This window comes from Mus caroli, unplaced genomic scaffold (genome assembly GCF_978045245.1).
Source record: "Mus caroli unplaced genomic scaffold, Mus_caroli_1 scaffold_7, whole genome shotgun sequence".
Lineage (NCBI taxonomy): Eukaryota > Metazoa > Chordata > Mammalia > Rodentia > Muridae > Mus > Mus caroli.
Window position 1 is genome coordinate 37,525,545 of NW_028227262.1, and position 15,733 is coordinate 37,541,277.

Sequence of the window (15,733 nt, forward strand, 5' to 3'; positions counted from 1 at the left end):
CCCTTTATCTACCACAAATACACTTTTAATTGGGAAGAAATTTACAAGAGAAGTGTATGAGAAGCAGAGAATATTTTAAGCATATTATAAATACCAAAATGACTCCTTACTTACACAATATGAAAATAATTAAGAATACTCATTATTGTAAATATAAGCATTCTGTTAACAGTTACCATTGGTTCTTGTGTGGAATTTTCTTAGGGGATTTTGTTTATGTGAAAATGGCTTCATTCTTCTGGATAGAATATGAACCAATATTATCAACACAAGTGTTTGAAGCAATGAGATCTCAAGAATTAGTAGAAATGCCAAGTACAGTACAGATAGACATGCTGAAAAGAATACATTCTTATCTCCACTTCCCTTGACCTGCAAGAGTTATGCTCACATTCTTTTTTTGTTTTTTTTTGTGAACAATCTAGTAAAATTTAATTTACTTTTTCAATTTGTCTCTAGCCAGGCTTCCTTCTGTCAGCATGCAATTGTCTCAGTGCTTTCCATGTAAAGTTGCAGGAGGAGGACAACGGGAATGAAATTACCTGTGCATTTGCGATCTGTGTCTTCTTTTTTGGACCCACTAATTGTCAACTTGCAGTTGAAGTTTTCTTCCCAGTATTCAGCAAACCATACATTTCTCCTGTTGTTTTCAAGTGTCCGGGATGTGAAGTAAGCATCAAATCCTAAAAAGAGTTACATGAGAAGGTCAGAAATCATGGAGATCACTACTGGCATATGAAGAAGGAAAAAAAGTAACCTGTGATAGGAGGTAGGGTAGAAGATTTATTATGCACACACACACAAATGCACACACACACACAAATACTACATATATATATATGTATATGTATATATATATATGTATATATATATATATATATATAAGTATATATGAACACATAAATACACATATATTTGGCTAAACTATAAGAAGACCTCTAATTCAATAAGGGAGATATATAAGCATTATTTTCACTGAAGACACAAAGAATGATATAAGCAAAAAAATTTAGTTTTACATTTCTAGTGAGCTAAATCATAGATAAATGTCTTCAGTTATGATGATTAATACTACCAGCCTAAGGATGTTGACTCATGTAGGTGACAAATCTCTGGGCATCCCAATGGGAATTGTCTTATTAGATTAGTTGAGGTGGTGGACCCACTTTAACTGTGGGCTGGACTGTGGTTCAGGGCAGAATAAAGAGAATAAAGCAAGCTGAGTACTAGTATTCATTGCTCTCTGCCTCTGTGGGTATACTGTGACCAGATGACTCCCGAAATACCTCCTTGAATACATAATAGGCTGTGCTCAACTCTGAGCTCCCATGAACCTTTTCTTCTTTAAATTACTTTGGTCAAGTATTTCATTGTAGCATCAAGTGAACTTATAATATACTAATGTTTTTCATCTTCCCTTAGTAACATGGGTTTCAGTTCTAGCTTGGTGAAAATAAGGCATAAGTTGAGAAAAAAAATATGTAACATGCCAAAAGTCAGCCATTATGGTCTAGTCTTTGTACTTGGCTATTTCAGCTACTCATTAGTGAATAACATTTCAAGGTGTTTTCTTTTGGTTTTGCCGCATCATGGAATTGGTTTCCTAGTCAAAATGGAAATAAATTGATTTTAAAGAGGCCACAAGTAAGAAAGCATGTCACTTCAACGCTACTCTTAGAGCATCTATATTAGCAAAAACATTAGAGCCCAAGTACCACACAATTCTCTGGTTGCTGTTTCTGGATTGGGTACTTTAAATATTGCAATGGAGGCATAAGGTCTCAAGACAATCAAAGATAAAACAAACAAAAACCAACAAACACCAGGAAAGATCAGACTCAGACTCAGAATATCACAAGGCCTAGTCTTGAATGCCAGTGCCATTATGTCACTACATCACAGAAACCCAGGAATGTCTACACATAGCACTGCTGATCTTCCTTTTGTCTATTTGTAGAAATGAAGATGGCACCATCCCCTTTTGCCAGTCTGCACAGTGCCATCAGTGGTAGTGGAAAGAATCCAGAAACTTAGAAATTTTAAGTCCAAGAATCCTAGACAAAGATGGACCTAATACCACATACTTAAAATATACAGCTCTTCCATATGCCGTAAAAGATGTGTCAGTGGTTACAATGACAAAAGCAGAAAGCATTTTACATGCATTTTCTCTTTAAGTGTCACATTAACTCTAGGCAGCAGCTATGATTCAGAACCATACTTCAAAGTCAGAAATGAGGAACCAGAAGAACCTGATAGCAGGGTGCCTAGTTTCAGACATTGATAACTATTACATATGCTATAAAGTAGGCTTATATTTTGGTAAGTGTCTGAATTATTTGGTCAGCTGACCAGGGAAATGGAGAACAGACTAACTATGGGAGGGAGGGGAACGCTGTGTTTTTATTTTCCTTCTCATTTTCAGGAGATTTTCATACCCATCAAAGGTCTAGAGAAGTCCTATGGCGTTTGCTCTTCTTCACAAAGCATAGCAATTTCTCTCTTTTCCTAGAAGATGCCCCAATATGAAACAATTTATACTACAGGGGAAACTGGTAGTTTAACAATGAGAAGAGAAACCGTTATGTCGTCTGGCAATAGAATGAGGAAAAAATCAACCTGGTACATACTTTTGTGGTCTGATAGTGCGGAGGTGACCCAGGTTAAGAAAACATGTCTTTTCAGACAACCTAAGAGGCAGAGGCAGAGATAAAATGGTATCATTCAAGTAGGCCATTTTTAGTGCCTTGCTTTTGCTTGTGCAAGTCAGACTTCCTTGTAGGACCTGAAAACTTAGTTCTACCTTTTACCAGCATCATGGAAGAAGATAAATAAATTGTTGTTAGTTCTCTCTACTCATTTCTATTCAGAGAGAAGAAAACTAACCACACACAGGTCTTCATGGCTTCAAAAACTCCTGTTGCAGCCAGATGCTTACAGTGCCTGACAGTATTCTTAGAACCCCTTTCACTTAGGAGTAGTTTGTAGCTCCTTATTGGCATATAACATGCTTCTGACATGGATGAAGGGTAAGGCCTCCTTTTTGCTTAAGCATTCAAGCCCCTACCCATAGTCTATCATTATAATTACAGCAGCCTGAAGATTCTACCTATGTACCATTAGAAATACCGATCATCTTAAAAGATGTTCAGTGACTCAGGTGGGACAGAGAGGTAGGGATATTATCACAACTTAGAATAACTAATAACCATTCCTTGCCTGCCTGACTCTTTCTTGTGTGTATGTAAAATAAGACTTTCCCACATCTCTATTAAATTTCAGAAGAAACATTATCTGAACATATATGTCTTAGTACAATTAAGACCATTACCAGAGAGTTGAAATATAACCCAAGGCACCAAGTCCCACAGTTTTGATTCAAAGGAAACAGAATCAAAGTTTTATTAAAGGAAAACTATTATTCTTTTATATGAAGCAGATGGAATTCTTAGTGTGAACTTGCTCCTTTTGTTGAACTGATAAATTTAATTTCCTAAATTTCTTTCTGGGCTAGTATAAAGCAGTGTCCCACTGGCATATGTGGAGCACAACTGCCATCATTTGGGAAGTTAATTCTAAAAAGAGGAAGAAGGAGCAAGGTTGTAATCGGCATTACAAACTGTTCATGGCAGGTTCTCTCCTCTCTGAAATGAGGTGATGGCCTCCTGTACCTCCTGAGATTATGGAATGTTCTCGGCAGAGGCATGATTCATCCTGGGAGTCATGATTAGGAAAAGGTCCTTCTAGCTGAAATGGGAAGAAGATCTCCCTAAAGGATGCTATGAGGAATGCTATCAGAATGTCATTAGCAGGTCACAGGGCCAAGTGAAGCTTTGCCTGCCATCTAAAACATCTGAAATATGCAGCAGCCAAGATTGCTAGGTTTTGAACTTCAGGGAGTGTGTGGCAGGTCAGAGGAACATCCTCATCAGCTCCAGTGGCAAGCAGCACCAGCACTTCTGACTTTACAGCTCAAGGACAAGAGCCCTCTGCAATGCTTCCTATACTGCTTCCAGCTCAAGGAGTCTGCTAGTAGTTAAAGAATATGCTCTTCTTCATCACAATACACAAGATCTCCATGCATAGTACACAGTGCATGAAACCTCCAATAAACAGAAGAAAGGAAAACACAAAGGAAGAATGGGACAATGGCTCAGTGGTAAGGGTAAGACAGAACCACAGCACAAGAAAATATGAGTTGGGAGGAGAACAATGCAAGTGATGTGGTAGAAAGAGTATTCTGAGAAAGACATTATTGCTTGAATTAGAAGGAAAAAGACACACAATGGAGAAGCGGTACATGGCTATTGTGACCTCAGACTTGCTGCTAATGTCTCAATGGGAGGGAAATGACTATATAATAGTAATTACTTTTAAAGAGTTGATTATTTTATGTGTATGGTGCTTTGCCTGAACGTATAGTTGTACACTACATGCATGAGACCAGAAAGGAATGTCAGATCTTTGGGCACTGAATTATAGACATTATAAGCTTTCACATGAGTTTGACTCTCAGATCCTCTGGAAAATCAGAACACTGATCTGGCATCTCATGAGACAGATATGGAGCATTCTACCATTAAAAGTTGCATCTCTCTTCTTTTCAATGTACTGATGCTGACTCCTGAGCTCTGTCTTAGCTTCACTGCAATGAAAAAGACCAAGCCAAATGTCTTCAATGAATTTGATTAAACCAATGAAAACATAAAGAACTTGAGAAAACAGCAAGATATAACCAAGAGAAGCCATTACTATTTATATACTCAGATATCAACTCATTGTAAGATGGACTACAAACCCAGAGTTGAAATAACTACAAAAGAAAACAAACATAAAATATCGCATCTAAATTCTCATGGTATATTTCCATTTAGGCTGACCAATATCAGTAATGAGAGTTCAGTTCTTTCCGTGACAAATCCTTCAAAGCTAATTTTTACCTTATATGAATAACAATGTTAACATATGGAAAAATATCTAAGAGCCATTATATTCTGAGAAAAAAGAGGAAGTAAGTATGATTGCTTGGAGGTGGAAAAGGAGAGATAAGCATATCAAAAATCTCATGATAATGCAATTTTTAGTTCCCTAGGAGAAAAGAAGAGAGGATCTGGCACAGAAGAAATGATACCACAAAAACATGATGAAAGAATCACAGGTAGGCATGGGGAGGTAGAATGGACTTGAGAATAAATGTAGTATTTCACATCCGTAGGAAAACAGAATACTTCTTACAATAATCTAACAATCATCAACAGGTTGGAGGTTAGTGATGTCATCACATCGTATCTCAGGAATTAAATATTTTCTAGCCCACTATTTTATTGGGAAACCTACGGTAGATAATTATGAATGAAAGTCAGTGATTTTGAAACTCTCAGAAGATGCTGCAGTCCTACTCAGAAGAAGGAAGAAAATCTCAGGAAGTAGAGGGAGAGAGGGATCTGCAAGGGAGAGAGGAGGAGGAGAGAGAGCAGGGAGGTTCAGATATGGAAGAAGATAGGGGAGAAGTACAGAGGGTCAAGAATTTGAAAGGAGGAGAATAGCAGTGGGGGAGGAGGAACTGGGGGTAGCCACTAGAAAGTCCCAGATGCCAGGGACCCAAGAGGATCCCAGGATATAACATGGAGGACATTAGCTGAAATACCCAAAAAGGGGAGATAGAACCTATAGAGACCATATCCAGAGGTTAGGTACAGCCCCCTGTTGAGGGATGGGGCCACCCACCCATGTCAAAAATATTAATCTGAAATTATTCCTGTCCAAATGAAGTGTAGGCACAAAGAGTGGAGCAGAGACTGAAGGAAAGGCCATCCAGAGACTGCCCTGCCTAGGTATCCATCCCATCTGCAGACACCAAACCCAGACACTGTTGCTGATGCTAAGAAAAGCTTTCTGACAGGAGCCTGAGAGGCTCTGCCAGAGCCTGACCAATAAAGATATGCATGTTTGTAGCCAACCATCAGACTGAGCATGGGGACCCCAGTGGAGGAGTTAGGGAAAGGACTGAAGGATCTGAAGGGGTTTGCAACCCTATAGGAAGAACAATATCAACCAACCAGACCACCCAAAGCTCCCAGGGACTAAACCACCAACCAAAGAGAACAAATGGGGACAAATGGCTTCAGCTGCATATGTAGCAGAGGACTGCCTTATTGAGCATCACTGTGAGAGGAGTTCCTTGGTCTGTGGAGGCTTGATGACCCAGGGTAGGGGAATGCTAGGGCACTGAGACAAAACTGGGTAGGTGAATGGGAGAGAGGCAGGGGGAAGGAGAGGATAGGAGGTTGGTGGAGGGGAAACTGGGAAGAGGGACAACATTTGAAATGTCAATAAATAAAATAACCAATAAAAAATGAAAAAAATAAAGAAGAGGACTGCTAATTATTTGGTTATAAGAACTTATGAGAATAGGGGTCTCTTTCATCTATTCCTCAGGTGCAGAGTGGAGTTTTACGTTCAAGCCTTTCTTCTTGCTTCTGCCCATGTCTGCATATTCCTGTCTTGACTTTTGGGCTTAGAGGCCATCATCTTTACCCTACTCACACCCTGTCTTTCTCATTTGCATTTCTGCAAAAATGTTACTAACATAAATTAAGGTGAGCAAATACAAATCATTTTGGCTGACCTCATGAAATAAGCTAATCAGAGATGCACCTAGAAATTCTCTGACTATGTCTACTCATGATATTGGTGGCAAGCTGCCATTATTTTTTAAGCAAACAAGAGTTATTGTGATGGAAATTATTCTACAATGAAACAAACAATCCCATGGGAAATGTTTATGAATAAGGCAGAGAAAGTGAGATATACAATATTATTCTAGAAAATACCTTCACTCCTAACCTCTAGTGAGATAATGACCGTTCTTGGTTCTTTTAGCAAAATAGTAATATTTTAATAACACATGCATGGTGAAATTACCGTTTGTCTTACTTCAACTAGCACAATGACCTCTAATTCATTGTCATAAATGGCAGAATTTCATTTCTTTACTCTTTGCTTATATATTCATTGATTCTTTACATGAGACAAACACACATAGGAACAGGAGAGAAAGGGAGGGAGGGAGTACACTGTATGGGTATATTTTTACAACATTACTGGTAGATTCCATGTTCAGGTTTCTTTAAGTATTAAAACTTTGTAGAATGGTTACTCTCTAAGGGAAGGTAATTTTGGTTCCTATGCAAATATTTCACAGGTATAATCTATTAATAATGTATGACTGTATATGAAGTGAGCATACTAAATATATTCATGCCATTGCCTTCCATTAGCATAGCAGTCATGAATAATTAATCCTGAAAATCAGTGTTTATACTGAGTTCTCTATCTCCTTTGCAGTTTAAGTCTTTAGGAAGCTAAATTTAATATAAAATCAATGAGCCATTCTTGGAAGAATTTATGTTTCCAATAAACTGGTGGTACAAACTTACTATTTACAAATTTTATAGTCAAATATGAAATTTAAATTAATAATAATACATTTAAGGTAATTTACCATGCCCAAAGCATCATTTTAAATGCTTTTCTTGGGTGTATTTTTGTGTAATCCCATTTTTTTTCTGAATTCATGAACTTTAGTCTATTAACAACTCTTGAAAAATCATAAGGTGAAGCATTTGGTATTTTGTATAGTATAGTCTGTTTACATTCTTCATGATATAAGTATGAATGTTGGTAATTACTAACTTTCAGAGACCTAAGAATAATAAGGTATCCTGCAAAAATTGTTTATTAATTAGTGGCGTTGGATTGTTCTTATTTGTATTAAAAACACATTTTATTTCCTACAGGATTCAAAGAAGCCCAGGATAATTTACAATTGTGACTGCTGGACAAAGGAGGATTTCTGGGAGATAAGATGGAGATTTCTACTGGTACACATGCAACTCAAAGCTACACTTGTTTATGCAAATTTGTATTAGTGAATGCCATGTGTCATCATTTCTGATAATAACAAGATTGATTTAAAAGCCTAAAGTAAAACCTTTTTTCATAGAAAGAGATGAACAGGCAGTCTGAAATATTCAGGAATTTGCAGTTGGAGAGATAGTTCAATGGTTAAGAGCACATATTGCTCTTGTATGCTAAAATCTCAACACATACAATGGGTGGTACACAACTGCATAAAAACCCCAACTCCAGGGATGTTTCAAGATTCTTTCGTCCATGGATTCCTGCCTTTGTGTGCACAAACCTATACAGAGAACTCCCATCACACATGCATAATTAAAATATTAATGATAAAGAATCAGGTATATACCACTATTTATATTTTTCTATGACTGGAACTTGAATATCTCATGTTAGATGTTATTACTTTTCCAATATCCAGAAAGAAAAAAATCTGAAAGTAAAGTTCCAGACTAAAACTTTGCTCAACAAATGAGCTAGGTGATATTTATTATCAGTGGCAACTTCCAAAAGTCTCACAGGGTACCTCTGAAATAAGTTCTGACTTCCAATAAGAGTGGCCTTTAGATATTTAGAGAAATGTTTATGAAGACCCAATGTCTCTGTATGCCTCTCTTAGGAAATCCTTTCAACAACCTATAAACCACAACTTGTCTAGAGTCCTTCTTTTGAAGACTTAATGCCCTGATCTACATGCAGAACATTTGTCTAGAACAGCTGTTCATGTGCCTGGGCATACTCTAAGCAATATGTGGCCTGTGTAGAAAATGATTCACCTATGCTTTGACAATAAGCCACATAAACAAAATTGGAGTACCTACTGGTGGTTCAAGGCACCAGCCTTTCACTTCCCAGGTGCTATTGGTACATAAGTGGACTTGACACAGTCTTCTAAATTACACTATGTAAGCCACACAAGCATCTTTTGTACATAGTCTTGGAAGACCTACACGAACTCTTTCAGAAATCCAGAAGACAAAGTCTTCTAATCTGAACATATGATTCTTTATACATATACATGTATTATAAATCATGATAAAAATATCAAATAATGGACACAGATGAAGAATATTTGTCATGGTCAAAAGCATTTTGAAGTAGCGTTATGGTTAATTCTTATTAAAATGTTATTCACGATATGAAAATTGGCTAAATTTTAATCAGTAATACTTTGGTATTTGGAAAAAAATATATGTTTATTCAAGCCAGATGTCATCTTAATGACCAAGCATTGAATTTTGTGTGTGACAGATTGTGTGAATACTTAAATAATTTTTATGCAAAATCTTTAAACACACTTTTAAAGAATCATATCAAATTATCATGACTGATTTATCTGTGTAAAATTCTCTAGCAAAAATAATCTAACACAATAATAAATTTTAAATGGAAAATTATTGATCATTTGAGCATGTAGGATCTGCTTATTCTTCCAAGGGATAGAAAAAAAAAAAAAACAACACATTGAAAGCCAGAGAATTATTCTACATGGTAGAAGCTACACATTTTATTTTTAATAACCGTACAAGAACCACGTTGCCTGGTTACCATCTTCATTTTGTACTCTGCTCTAAAAATGTCTCAGAAGCTAGAAGTTTTTGCTAAGCTTGAACATCTAAACTTATGTAATCAAACATCTATAACAACCCAAGGGGGTTTATCCAAAATTATATTTCATTTTCTTTCTGATCAAAGATGCTTCCACTGCCTAAAAGTTGAGGGAGGAAAACACTAAAATTTCAAAAGAAGGACATGTCACAAGAACATATAAAAAGGAATAAGGAACTAGACAGAAAAAGAACATATATTAACACTAGTAACAAATGCATGGCCATTTATTGTTATAATTTTTGGAATAGGAATATAGGCTATTATCATTGCTCTTAGTGGTTCATTATAACTAGATATAAGCCTTTATTGCTTACACTGGTTTCACACTACAAAAAATGTCATTCTTGAACTGACCAGGAAACCCTCTCCCTGATAGATAACATTCTCTTTTCTGTTTGTTTGTTTGTTGTTTTTTGTTTTAATTAGATATTTTCTTTATTTACATTTCAAATGTTATCCCCTTCCTTAGTTTCACCTCTGAAAAGCCCCTATCCTCTCACCCCTCTCCCTGTTCCCCAACCCACCCACCCCTGCTTCCTGACCCAGACATTCCCCCATACTGAGGCATAGAATTTTCACAGGTCCAAGTGCCTCTCGTCTCATTGATGACTGACTAGGCCATCCTCTGCTACATATGCAGCTAGAGACAAAAATCCTTCCATGTGTTTTTTCTGATTAGTGGTTTAGTCCCAGGGAGCACTGGGGTTACTGGTTGTTCATATTGTTTTTCCTCCTAGGAGGCTGCAAACTCCTTCAGCTCCTTGGGTACTTTCTCTAGCTCCTTCATTGGGGACCCTGTGCTCCTTCTAGTGGATAAATGTGAGCATCCACTTCTGTATTTGCCAGTTACTGGCAGAGCCTCTCAGGAGACAGCTATATCAGGCTGTCAACAGCTCTTATTGGCATCTGGCATAGTGTCTGGGTTTGGTGGTTGTTTATGGGATAGATCCCCTGGTGGGACAGTTTCTGGATGGTCATTCCTTCAGTCTCTGCTCTGAACTTTGTCTCTGTAACTCCTTCCATGGGTATTTTGTTTCCCCTTCCAAAAAGCAAGGACGTATCCAGACTTTGGTATTCCTTCTTCTGTAGTTTCATGTGTTTGCACATTGTATCTTGGGTATTGTGAACTTCTGGGCTAATACTCACTTATCAGTGAGTGCATATCATGTGTGTTCTTTTGTAATTGGGTTACCTCACTTAGGATGATATCCTCCAGATCCATCCATTTGTCTAAGAATTTCATGAATTCACTGTTTTTAATAGCTGAGTAGAACTCCATTGTGTAAATGCACCACATTTTCTGTATCCATTCCTCTATTGAGGTACATCTGGGTTCTTTCCACCTTCTTGCTATTATAAATAAGGCAGGTATGAACATAGTTGAGCATGTGTCTTTTTACAAGTTGGAACACCTTCTAGGTATATCCCCAGGAGAGGCATTGCTGGATCCTCCAGTAGTACTATGTCCAATTTTCTGGAGTAAAAAGACACTGATGGTCTTCTGCACTACTGGATTCTGCATGATACAATATTGACTCACTAGGCAGATATGTTCACTGTTGCAATACCTGCAAGAGTGTTTATGGGAATAACAAACTGTCCTATTTTATTTGATGCCTGTTCTCTGGAAGAGAATTCAATCCTGATTTTGTGTGTTCAAAGTCTATGGCTAAGAAAGTGATACACAGCTTTCCTGCAAAAGATTCCACTAATTGAAACCAATTAAAATTTCTGTTGGAGAACAAAAAGGGATTCCCAGGCTTTTACCTGGTGGAGGAGTACCTATTAGTTGATTGTTGTTGGAGAATGTAGAATCAATTTCATTTGGGGGTGTGACTACCAGTAGGTTGGTCATGCACTAGGGATGATATAACACCCATGGCCATATGGGGTTAACTAACTAATTGAATTTTTTTTTAAAAAAAGAGTTGAAGTTAGAAGAGAGAGTATTCCAGGTGAAATAGGGGTTAGATATCAAAACACTTCATATTCATGTATGAAATTTTCAAAGATTGAACATGTTTTAAAAGAAATGAAAAACTGGTTTCTGAACATACACAGGAATGATACTTTTAATATTCATTAAAGTTTCAAACTTCATTCCCACCTAGGGACATTCTCAGCTTTGATCAGAATTCACTGCCCTTTCTCTACTTTTAAAATCTTGATGTAGTGGCAGGTCCTAAAGCCCTCTAGTTTGAATGTTATTATTTTTTAGCATATGTTTGGCTTACTGACAAAGATATGTTTTTTGGAAACATAAAATAATTCAGCAAGTAGTTGTCCTTATAAATAAACATGTCTTCCCTTAAAAGAGTTTTATTTCAGGAAGACAATTTGTAACATTTCATTTTTTCCAACATGAGTTACTCACATATTTTTGAGAAATGGATATTCCTATGGGTTTTTTTTAAAAGGTGAACTGTCCTGAACTCATGACTTTACCATTTTTATCCAAATTATATTTAATAGACATTTTTTCTTTCATTGTGCACAGTTTTGAATGGATGCAGTAGAATGACTGGCATTGAGATGAACACCTGACCCCAACCAAATCCCCTTGACTGGTAAATTGAATTTAGCAGTAAAATATTGAGATCAACCAACATTGCTTGAATTTTACACTGGAATTCTAAACTTAAGACCAAATTGAAGCTTTATGGCCTTGGAAGAAGACATTTGCTTCAGGTGAGAGAAATAGATCAAATGGATATCAAAAAACAAGAGAGATAGATGGTGCAAAGGATATTGCAGTTTGGGAATTTCGCTAATTTCCAAGCCCCTGATGTGTTCTTTGCTCTTGGATCTATAAGATATCCATGTCTTCTTAGAGTAAATCCACCACTCCAATTTGCCTTAGAACATTCACTACTTGCTTGTATTTGAATCTACAGAACTGCAGTTAACACTGATAGAGGCTCAGACACAGAGCTTGCGCTCAAGGAGATTGCAAAGAAGCAGTTCTATAGAGGCACTAATACATGTATTCACAGGGAGAAACAAATATTTCTTAATTTCATCATGGTGGATCAAATCATGTTGGAGAGCAATGACCTTAAAGATATGGTGTTAAATGAGCAAAAATTCCACTCAGTATTTTGCATTGAGAGTGATCAAACTCAGTGTACAGCCCCTTAGTTCAGAGGAAAATGTCCTAGCTTTGCGCTCAACAGAAATCTGTTGCTAGGGATAATTTGCAATCTGTAATTCAATGAGACATGCAATGGCTTTGGTGTCCAAACTATATGGTAGCATTTAACAATAAGGTCTTGCTTTGGATGTAATATTTCCCACAACAAAATAGGGACAGTATTGTTTTAACTTTAATCCTATTGACAGCTTTCCTTTTTTTCTGTGGAGCGCACAGAGTGCCAGGCAAGAGTTTCTTAACAGGCAAAGACACAGGTACAGGCTGTGTCCATGTCTGATTACTCCCCAGGTTAGTGTGCAATTATCCAGAGGAAACACATTTCCATTTGAATTGGTGCAGGTGGCTTTATCATAGAAATTTCAAGTATGTCTTGGATATAATCAGAAAATAGCATGATAGAGGAGTTAATTACAACAGAAATTAATTAAATCAAGAAGCTACATATTCCCTGTCCCAGAGACATTTTCAGTGTTTGTTGGTAGGTAGGGATATACAAATAACCACAATAATGGCCATTCTGACTACTTTATACTGCAAATGTTTTAAATAATTATGCTGGACCTAAAGTATAAAAGACAATAATATAATTTTACCAACTACCTATGAGTTATCTTCGATTGCTATTGTTATTTGGGAAATGAGTAAATGCCAGCTTGTATAAGAATGATCATCATATTACTCAAGAAGAACATATTTGTAGCACTAGGTGGGGATTCCACATTTGTTGACTGGCATGGTTATACAAAAATAATTTTTTATTGTTTCATACAATGTTTTCTGTACAATGTAACTACCATGCCTATTCTTAGATAAAGAAATTACAGTTCTATTAGGAATCTTATTTCCACAACCCCAAAGTTTATCACATAGACATTACAGACTGAGTCTGCAAAGATGGCTCCATAGTTAAAAGAACATACTAAACTTTCAAAATAGCAGAGTTCATCTACATCAAGTTGTTTTCAAGCCCCTGAAACTCCATTTTCAAGAGATTCCATGCCCTATTCTGGGCACTGAAGAACATCTGCACTTATATATGAATATACCACACAGAGACACACATAATTAAAAACACAACAAGTCTTTAAAAATGATAGACATAATGTTTTAATTATAGTCTATTTACTGTAAAGCCTATATTAATAATAATTGATTTGTAAAATACTAAATAGATAAATACTTATTGTAAAGCTAGCAGCCTTGTTTGTGATAGCCAGAAGCTAGAAAAAACCCAGATGTCCCATGATAGAAGAATGGATACAGAAAATGTGGTTCATTTACACAATGGATGTCACTCAGCTATTAAGAACAAGAAAATCCTGAGTTTTTCAGGCATTTGGATGAACCTAGAAAATATCATCCTGAGTAAGGTAACTTAGACCCAAAGGGGCATGTATGGTATGTACTCACTAATAAGTTGATATTAGAAAAAAAAAGAAAAAAGAAGTACAGAATACCAAAGATACAGTCCATAGAACTAAAAACGATCAACAAGCTGAAGGTCCCAAGTGAGGACACCTCAATCCCATTTGGGATGCAGAAGAATACAACAGCAAAGGGGGGAGGGAGGGACGAACTTGGGTAGAAAAGGGGACAGGGTGGTGGGAAGAGAGGAACATGATCTTGTATTGGGTGAAGAAAAAGGATTGAAGCCCTGAGGGTCAACAGAAAAAATGGAAACAGGCAACATTGGGAGGTAGGAGGTGGGGGGACTCTCCAAAATGTACCAGAGACCTGGAGGTGGGAGACTCTCAGTACTCAAAGGGAGGGACCTTAGATGAAATGCTCTTCAGTGGGGAGAGGGAACTTAGAGAGCCTACCTCCAGCAGAAAAACAAGTGAGGCATTGGGTTGCCATCCCACAGTAAAAACTCTGACCCATAAATGTTCCTGTCTGAAAGAACTGCAGGGATGGAAATGGAGAAAAGCCTGAGGAAAAGGAGTTCCAGCAACAGGTCCAAAGTGGGATCCAACTCAGTGGGAGGCCCCAAGGCCTGACACTATTACTGATGCTGTGGAGTGCTCACAAAAGGGATCTATCATGACTGCCCCCTGAAAGACTCAACCAGCAGCTGAAAGAGTCAGATGCAGATATTTGCACCCAACAAATGGACAGAAGCTGCAGAACCCTGTGTTGAATTAGGGAAAAACTGGAAGAAGCAGAAAAGGAGAGTGACCCTGTAGGAGCTCCAGCCATCTCAATTAACCTGGATCCCCAGGATCTTGAAGACACTGGGCCACCAAGCAGGCAGCATACACCAGCTGATATGAAGTCCCGGACACATTTACAGCAGAGGACTGCCAGGTCTGGGTTTAGTCAGAGAAGATGCACTTACCCCTCAGGAGACTGGAGGCTCCAAGGAATTTAGAGGTTTGGTGGGGTGGAGGTTTTTGGGGGTGGGGACATCCTCATGGAGACAGTAGTTTGGGAAGGAGGTATGGAGTGGAGAACAGTCGGTGGACCAAAGGGGAATAAAATTTGGAGTAAAAAAATGATTAAATCAAATTAAAAAAAAGAAAAGCCATAATAAAAATAACAATTTAATATCTGTTGAATCTTATTATTTCTTTGTTAAGCCATTCACCTGTTATAATACATTTAAAAGTTCTAACACCTGTGGATATCCTCTAAGTGTGAAGCCATAGTTTCAGAGTTCAGAAAACTGTCTATGGTGCTTGACACTAAGGAAAAACATGAAACCTTTAAGAGGTAATATAAACAAAGGGGGGACAGTCTGTTGTTGAAGAATGATAGTGACATTCATATCTGAGTATGCCAATGTAGGATTTATAAGTTGGAGGCAGAGAACTAAAAGCCAAAATGGTTGAAAAAAATAGTTTTAATTGCCATATTGACACAGTATAGACTTGTCTTCAAAGAGAGTCTTGATGAAAAATAGTCTAGATTGGTTGGGCCTGTGGTCATCACTATAGAACATATCTTAATTCTGTGAATTGGGATAACTGTGGGTGGCACTATTTCATTGACTAGGTCCTGACTACATGAAATGAACAGAGCTGAGAGCAGCATGCATCTGTTGCTGTCTTCTGA

The 15,733-nt window shown here is 37.4% G+C and overlaps 1 protein-coding gene across 2 annotated transcripts in view; it reads right to left on the reverse strand.

Moving 5' to 3' along the window:
- Grm7 (glutamate metabotropic receptor 7) overlaps positions 1 to 15,733 on the reverse strand; it is an 891,604-nt gene that overhangs the window by 332,691 nt on the left and 543,180 nt on the right. For both annotated transcript variants that reach the window (XM_021164769.3, XM_021164768.3), the window contains exon 5: positions 543 to 683. In XM_021164769.3, the coding sequence (XP_021020428.1) occupies positions 543 to 683 (141 nt within the window). The remainder of the gene's footprint in view (positions 1 to 542; positions 684 to 15,733) is intronic.